Source organism: Stegodyphus dumicola, chromosome X1, assembly GCF_044657685.1.
Source record: "Stegodyphus dumicola isolate Sdum_Otavi_A_Nest chromosome X1, ASM4465768v1".
In the NCBI taxonomy this organism is placed as follows: domain Eukaryota; kingdom Metazoa; phylum Arthropoda; class Arachnida; order Araneae; family Eresidae; genus Stegodyphus; species Stegodyphus dumicola.
The window spans coordinates 69,126,281-69,135,675 of NC_140780.1; the positions used below are offsets into that span (position 1 = coordinate 69,126,281).

At 33.8% G+C, this 9,395-nt stretch overlaps 1 protein-coding gene across 1 annotated transcript; it reads left to right on the top strand.

Annotated features, from left to right (window-relative positions):
• Positions 1-214: 214 nt before the first annotated feature.
• LOC146993186 (uncharacterized) lies at positions 215-5,093 on the top strand. The gene is made up of 3 exons (XM_085807351.1): positions 215-490; positions 1,131-1,226; positions 2,471-5,093. Exons 1-3 carry the CDS (start codon positions 249-251, stop codon positions 2,697-2,699), a joined length of 567 nt encoding a protein of 188 aa, XP_085663477.1. The 5' UTR covers positions 215-248; the 3' UTR covers positions 2,700-5,093.
• Positions 5,094-9,395: the final 4,302 nt, after the last annotated feature.

Consider the following 9,395-nt stretch of genomic DNA (forward strand, 5'->3'; position numbering starts at 1 on the left):
AGCTAAATCCGTCTCTGAATGTTTATGATATTTTTGAAGAGACTTCAATGTTCGGGATTGAAATAAAATTCGAAAAACACATCGGGAAGAAGGGGCCGAGCCAGTGTTGGCGCTGCCAAGGCTTCTTCCACAGTTCCGCAGTGTGCACACTGCCAATCCGGTGTCTGAGGCAAAGAATCTCTAAGGAGAAGAAGTAAAGGTTTCCCGAAGCAAATGTGGCTCCGCCAGACTGAAGAGACACTCTGTGTATGTCCCTGAAGCTTATTTTAAAGGGGCAATCCATCCACCCTCCGTACCTTTCTGCGCATGTGCGAAATAGCAGGCAAGAAACCGGCATGTCGTCAGCCATATTAGCAATCTTTTACCACGTTGTTCGAAGAGGTTCATTGAAAGTTTTTTTCAGTTCTTTTCTCTGGTTATTTAAGCTGATCATAAGATGGATGTTTCGCAAGGACGATCACCGGAATTCACCCGATTCTCTTTCTGTGAGGTAAGCTTGCTTTTTTAATTCGAAAACCTATCATAGATTTTAAAAATTGATTTTGTATAGTACATTAATTTTGATTCCCAAGCTCCAAAAATATTTTGTCTCATTGTATCACACAGCAGCTAGATTTTCATTCTTAATATATTAACTTTGCATTTTAGCATATGAATCTCAATTTATATAATTAATCATATGACAAACAAATACTAAATTTTTTGCAGGCATATTGCTATTTCTTTCCAAATTTTTTTACTGAGTTTTAAGCTTTAAAGTCAACTAATAATAATATTACGACAAAACGAGCGATCAGGAATAAATTTGTCATTTATAATAATGCGGCAACTAATGGCATGTATGATTGCATAAATTAATTTTATTAATAAATTATATTATGCTTCAGCTTTAAATTTATGCTATAATTACCAAATAATTTATCTGAGAAAATTTATAAACTTAGTTAATATTAGTGGCCACTGAAGACTATTTTTAATGTAGTATATTGATAGTTATATGCAATTTTTCGTATTTTATGATTATTTTTGAAAATTTTATATTCATTATTATAAAAATATAATTTTGATTTCTCTCAATATTTGATGTGGTTTAGTGAATAACAGACTAACTCAATCTATCTTTTACTTAGCAAACAACCCAAATCCTGGTATCGCTGTAGTGTTTGTGGGACATCTCGAAAAACACCAGACAGGAAATTTTTCAAATTTCCTAAGGATCCTATTAGGTAAATCATTTCTAAGTTTAAAAGAAACTAAGCTTTGATAATTAATAATATATATATATCTCAATTTTTGATAGAGAAGCAAATATTTCATGTATTTGGAATAATTTAAATAAATAGCTTGTTTTTTTCCATTAAGTGTTCCTCATCATGGACAAATAGTTCAGTGTTCTTCTGTAAATATTCAAGATAACTGTGCTTGTGATACAGTTGCTCCCAAAAGTGTTCATACACTTTAAGAATTTGTAAAAAATGCGCTGTAGCCCGGAATTGAATTTGATTATAAAGCCCAATATTTTCTCATATCTCGAAGTGATTTTGAATAAAACCAAATTTTTTAAAAATTTTTTCTTCTAATATTTTAGAGGATAATTTTTGTAATTTATGTATTACAAGCTTGAATGCTGCAGGATATCCTACAAAAACTGACAGAAATTTAACTGCAATATTTCGTAATAGTGTCTGCAGATTTCTTTAAAGTACACGAAGATTTTTGTGAGGTAACTTTTTTGTTACTTTTTAATTATTAATTCCCCCCCCCCAAAGTTTTACTGTATTCTTATAATACTTTTATAGAGTTTTGCTAAGATAAATTTATAGATATTAAAAAATTCTCACAGCACTATTTCACTGAAACATAAGTGTACGAACACTTTAGGGAACCACTACATATTAGTGTGAATAAGGAAGGAAACATTTTAAAGATGCACTTTACGAACAATGTGTACTTTTTATTGGTGCCTTATCCTTTTTTAGTCATATTGTTAACAAAACTGTACAAAGAAATGCTAAATTGTTTAACTAGATACTATGACCGGTAACTAAAATTTAACACAATATCTGCAAAATTATTGGTTTTCGTACATCAAAATAAAATTAGATGAAATGCAATCGTTTCAGAATTTGTTACTAATGTAAAAGGAATTTTTTAACAAGGTTAAATTTCTAATAACACTGAAAAGAGGTTCTTTTAATTAAAGAAAATAAAATTGTTTTTTTTTTTTGTTTTCATAGATCAAAATAATAGAGAATTAGTATAAATATGTCAGAAATGTAATAAATCATATTATGTACATGAATTTTTCCTTAAATTATAATTTAATGTTTGTTCTTAAAAAATATATAACCCTTCTCGAGATTGTGTAACTAATGTATAAGGAATGTTTTTAGTTTGCTATTTTTCTACTAACACTGAAAATGGATTTATTGAAATTTAAAATATAAAATTAATGTTTTCATTTTTATAGATCAAAACAATGGGCTCCCGCATGCAGTAATCAAGACTTGTTAAATATATCACCAACTAATTTGTATAAAACTGCACTAATATGTTCCTCACACTCCAAAGATCATGATTACTGTTCACCAAAGATGCGATATTTACATCCCTGTGCAGTGCCGACAAAATTTGAACAAACAGGTATCTACAGTGTTTACTGTTATTATTTCAATATGCTTAACAATAGTGCCATCTAAGAAATAACTCATCAATAATAGTGGATCACCTGTCATGTTATGCTCAAAGAATACTGTGCAACAAAATTGATGGTTTGGATCGCCTGTCAAGACTTGTTAAATAAATCACCAACTGATTTGTATAAAACTGCACTAATATGTTCGTCACATTTCAAAGATCACGATTACTGTTCACCAAAGATGCGATATTTACATTCCTGTGCAGTGCCGACAAAATTTTGAACAAACAGGTATCTACATTGTTTATTGTTATTATTTCAATACGCTTAACAATAGCACTATCTAAGAAATAACTCGTCAATAATAGTGGATCACCTGTCATGTTATGCTCAAAGAATACTGTGCAACAAAATTGATGGTTTGGATCGCCTGTCATGTTATGCTCAAAGAATGCTGTACAACAAAATTGACGGTTATTAGTCGAAATATTGACTGTTGATTTTTGGCAAAATTAAAATTATGTAAAATCCAAGCATACAGCATTTTTAGAATTATTATATGTATAGTGAAGGTGGAAAATAGGCATTTCTTGCAATTGCTATTTAAAAGAATTAATTTCTAATTTCATAATTTGAAACAATCTTCATCAGGATGAGCTGCAGCAATATTTATTTGATTCAGTGGATTATTTACAAAACTTCTTAATACCTATAGGTTTGATTTTCAAGTTAAGTATTTAATCTTATATTAATAAATGTGAGAAGTATTGAATATTTTATGAACAAAAAGAATGAAATTAGTTATTTTAGTAATTTATGTGCAACTTATGTAAGACTTTTTAAATGTAATCTTGTATTTGTTAATTTAAGTGAAATGCTTTTGGCTTTTGGTTGCAAACTTTGCTCTTTTTTCATAATGGTCATTCCAAATAATTAAAATTTCTCTTTTTTTTTCTTCTTTAAAGTTGAGGTCAGATAATTGTAATGTATTTCAGTGTTTTCAATTTATTTAGGGGTACTTTTAATTGTTTTTAATTATTTTTTCTGTTTTGGTTAGTTATATGCAAATTTTGCTTGTAAAATTTTAAATATGGATTCATAAAAATTCATTATGTGTTGCATGGTATGTGTTTTCTTCTTTTTTAAGCTTACAGAATTAAATGTACTCATTGGTCAAATAATTCTTTATTAAATAGATTTTTGGCAAAATTAAAATTATGTAAAATCCAAGCCCAAGCATACAGCATTTTTAGAATTATTATATGTATAGTGAAGGTAGAAAGTAGGCATTTTTTGTAATTGCTACTTAAAAGAATTAAGTTCTAATTTCATAATTTGAAATAATCTTCATCAGGATGAGCTGCAAAAATATTTATTTGATTCAGTGGATTATTTACAAAACGGCTTAATACCTATAGGTTTGATTTTCAAGTTAAGTATTTAATCTTATATTAATAAATGTGAGAAGTATTGAATATTTTATGGACCAAGAGAATGAAATTAGTTATTTTAATCATTTTTGTGCAACTTTTATAAGACATTTTAAATGTAATCTTGTATTTGTTAATTTAAGTGAAATGCTTTTGACTCTTTGTTTTCATAATAGTCATTCCAAATAATTAAAATTTCTTGGTAATTTTTTTATTTTATTTTTTTATTTATTTATTTATTTTTTGAGGTCAGATAATTATAATGAATTCAGTGTTTTCAATTTATTTAGGGGTACCTGTAATTATTTTTAATTATTTTTTTTGTTTCAGTTAGTTATCATGCAAATTTTGCTCATAAAATTTTAAATATGGAGTTATAAAAATTTATTATGAATTATATGGTATGTGTTTCTTCTTTTTGAAGCTTACAGAATTAAATGTACTCATTGGTCGAATAATTCGGGATTAAATAGATTTTTGCAAAATTAAAATTATGTAAAATCCAAGCTACAGCATTTTTAGAATTATTATATGTATAGTGAAGATGGAAAATAGTCATTTTTGTAATTGCTATTTAAAAAAATCAATTTCTAATTTCATAATTTGAAATAATCTTCATCAGGATGAGCTGCAACAATATTTATTTGATTCAGTGGATTATTTATAAAATTTCTTCCCAGGTTTTAATAACACCTGGAAGGTTTGATTTTCAAGTTCAGTATTTAATCTTGTATTAATAAATGTAAGAAGTATTGAATATTTTATGAAAAAGTAATGAAATCACTTATTTTAATAATTTATGTGAAATTCTTTAAAAGGCCTTTTAAGTGTAATTTTGTATTTGTTAATTTAAGTGAAATGCTTTTGGTTCTTGGCTGCAAAATTTGCTCATTGTTTTCATAATGGTCATTCCAAATAATTGTCTAAAAAATGTCTTGGTATTTGTGAAGATGCTTAAAATTATTTTGCATATGTATATTCTAAAACTTGAGAAATGTCAATAAAAATCATTTTTTTACCTCAAATGTGTTATTCTTTGTTTTAATATTTAATAATATGCTTGATATGAAAAGAAAAATAGCGTTATTTATGTAATTAATTGCAGATTTGTTAGAAATCTAACATCACAGCAGTAGTTAATTTTGTTTTCTATTAATTCTGATGTTAGTTATAAATTAATGCTAGATATTACATCAAAAGAATAACAATTCTGTGAGTTTACAGAAAGAAGAGTTAAGGGGTAAAATAAGGAATATAAAAATAATAAAATTTATTTATTTATTCATTTATTTTGCAATTGAATTTTAGGATGTTCTATGCGAAACATCTAGGCGATTAAAGATTAGAAGATAAAAGATCAGCTACACAATTTATCTGAAATGTATGAAAATAAAACATTTGAGGAATTTCAAAGTAAAAAAAATTACTATCTCCTCGGACTGCGCTATTTAAATTTCACCCTGCACTGCTGTTTCACTGCATAGCAGCCGTGGCTCCTCGATATAGCGGCGCAGAGGCGAAACAAGTTTACATTGCGTCTATGGAAGCTTTCATTCTTTTCCTTACAGATTCTTTGTCTGAGGTGCGCCGGCCCGCACTACGCGTACCAATGCACCAAAGACACGGAGAAAGCCAACACCTGCGCGAACTGCCTTGGGCGGCACGCAGCCAACTGGTTTTACTGCCCCAGAAACCCGGCAAATAAAAATAAAACCCTCCCTATTAGATCGGATAACGGGATATCAAAATTCGTACCGGCTCCGGTTAAAGCTCCACTCAGCAGCACGGACCCCTCTTTTAGTGATGTCGTTTCCGGACGGAAAAATCCCGGACTACCATCATCTACGAAAGAACCGAAGCAAGCTCCTGCGTTGAAGCAAGTCCCGAAGAAGAGTCCTCTCCTTCCGCCACCACCACCGGCCCAGTCTGCAGATGATGGCAGTTGCACGGATACTCTTAGGAGTGTATACCAAATTGCATCTGAATTTGGAATAGAGCATAAAATTCTCCTGGAGGCTTTTAGAAATGCTCTCTCAAGGCTCCGAGTCTCCACGGGGCCTGAGAGAGCATTTTACATTTACGAGGCATACTGTGGCCTCCTAAACTAAAGGCTTCACATTCAATAGTGCAACTGGTGAAGACTCTCTCCTGATCTCCTACTGGAACGCTAATGGAATCAAGAAGAAGATTCACGAAGTCCGGGATTTTATTAATGAGCATCACATGGACCTCTTCCTCGTTCAGGAGACACATCTGGTTGAGGGACTTAGCGCGAACATCGCGAATTATTTCTGCGACCGAAATGACAGAGAGGTATGCATCAGTGACACTGTTCGTGCTGGTGGCGGTACTAGCATTTATGTAAAACGCTCCCTAAAGCATTCTAGGATACCCACGCCACCACTGGAGGCCTTAGAAGCGACTATAGTACAAATTCATATTCCAAATTGTCCCCCAATAGCAGTAGCGTCCTGCTATATGCCTCCGAGACAGGGACCCGTATTTATCCCTGATCTCAGAAAATTAAGTGGTGTTGCAAATAACCTGATTATCGCAGGAGATTTAAATGCCCGTCATAGAAGTTGGGATTGTGTCACTGCCAACAACTATGGCGATAAACTCAAAATTTGGGCTCAGGACGCCCGTATCCAAATTATTGCGCCAAACACACCTACCCATTACCAGTCTCCTGGGGGGTTAGGTGCTCCTTCCATTATTGATTTGGCCTTATTTAAAAATATTCCAGTAGATTATTCGATCGAAGTGATTCCGGAATTGTCCTCTGACCATTATCCGGTTCACCTCACCCTTAAAACATCCAAAATTAACCAAAATTTACCGGCGCAAGTCTCCACAAATTGGGACAACTTTCGGTATGTCTTGAAAAATGGTATTCTCCCCCCTATCAAAATTCACGATAATCAGGAGTTTGACTTAGCCATTGACAGGCTCAACCAAACCCTAGGAAGCGCATTTACAGCTGCTTCCAAACCCAAATTCAGGCAAAATTATTATAAATTACCTGATTACATTAAAGATAAAATCAAAATTAAAAACCGCCTTCGCAGAGACTGGCAAAATACACGTTTGGAAAACTTTCGAGTGCAACTGCGAAGGATCCAGAATGAGATCAAGTCTGACATTAAGAAATACACAGACGAAAAATACGCAAACTATCTTAAGTCCTTAAAGACTTCTGATAATAGCCTCTGGGTTGCTAGCGCACGGCTTCGCAAACCAAAACACGACATTCCCCCCCCCCCTAATGGGCACGGTCAACAACCAGATGGCATTAACAGACACCGAAAAGGCTGAACGCATAGCAGACAGCCTTCAAACACAATTTTCACCTAACACTGGACTCATGTTCGATTCCTGTGCAGAGCACACGCATGAAGTCCAACACCAAGTTGAAGAATTTCTCTCCTCAGATACAAATTCTGAGGAACCCATCACCACAACAATGACTGAGATATCAGCTTTTGTCAAAAATCTCACCCCTGCAAAAGCACCTGGCCTGGATAGGATTTCTAATCGCATGATTAAAAATTTACCAGTAAAATTCATATTTTACCTAGCAGTTTTGATAAATTCAATGCTAAGGCTAAAATATTATCCTCATAGCTGGAAGAATGCATTAGTCATTCCTATTCTAAAATCTGGAATGGACCCAAAGGTCCCTCAAAATTATAGGCCGATCAGCCTTCTGTCTTCACTTAGTAAAATTTACGAAGCTATACTGCTTAGATACCTGAATGATTTCTGCCGAAACCGAAATATTATTATTCCTCAGCAATTCGGATTTCGTGCTAAACACTCAACTCAGGCCCAGCTACTGAGGGTAGTTGAAATCATTCATACAGGATCTCGCAGTGGAAAGCCTACAGCTATTGTTTATTTAGACGTAGCAAAGGCTTTCGACAGATGTTGGCATATCGGAATTTTATTCAAGCTCATGCGACTTGAAATTTCGGCTAATTTTGTGCACATAATGCACTCTTACCTCACTAATCGTACCTTTTCTGTTAAAGTTAAATATTCTGTCTCTTCTCCTCGCCCTATCCTGGCTGGGGTGCCTCAGGGAGGAATTCTTAGCGCTACGCTCTTCAACTTGTATGTAAATGACATACCACAAACACCAAGTGTCGATCTAGCACTCTATGCAGACGACACAGCCATCATTTCGCAGCACTCAACATTACATGCCACTCTCAATCACCTACAGCTGTATTTAACAGACTTGGAGTCCTGGCTCATTACCTGGAAAATCAAAATTAATGTCGCAAAAAGTGCCGCCACAGTTTTCTTTTCGAGAAAGAGGAATGTCCATAGTCAACTCTCTCCACTCAGATTATTTGAAGAAAATGTACCCTGGGTGGACTCCTACAAGTATCTGGGAGTATATCTAGATGCGAAGCTGCTCTGGAATACCCACATCAATTATGCCATCTCCAAAGCAAGAACAACAGGAACCCAACTGATGTCTCTCCTCAAAAGAACCAGCAACCTCTCCCTCAATAGCAAGATCCTACTGTACAAAAGTACCATCCTTCCAATCCTGACCTATGCAGCCGTCGTATGGTCAACTGCTGCCAATAGCCATCTAAAGAAAATCCAAGTATTCCAGAGCGTCACGCTTCGTATCCTGACAAATGCTCATTATTTCGTCCGTAATGAAGTGCTTCATAACGATCTCAAAATTCTTCCCCTTGACGCCTTTTTCAGGCAAAATTCGGCCAAATTCTTTAATAGATTAACACAGATCGAAAACCCAGTCTTGCACTCACTTCCTGCTTATGACCCAGCTGAGCCCAGCTCAGCTAAGCGACCTAGGAGCGTTCTTGATAGAACTTATAACATCTTTCCTAGGAAGCCAAAGCGGAGGTGTCTGCTTGACTAGGAATTCTTTCTAAAATTTTAAATTTACAAGCACTTCACGGGACTAACCCGGCGACCCTTAACTATTCCTGTACTTCCACATGCCCGCCGGACCTAATTCGGCCTCGTTTCTCGGTTTTATATCCGTGCTGCTATAGGTAACATGCTCCTCCACTTGCCAAGACCTCATCTTTTCATAAAACACGGTCCAGACAATTAAAAGACACAATTACAATAGCTTTAACGTTTCTTTATTAGTTTATCATTTAACCTAAACTATTTAATAATTAAAATTTAAAATAATTCTCTTTAAAATTTAATTCCTTCTTATGCTACTCAAAACACTTTTTATATGTATCTTTGTTCCGGCAACCTGCATACAAATGTACAAGCTTGCACATCTTCAGTTATCATCTGCACTCAGGTAATTCAGATTAATCCTGTCTTTA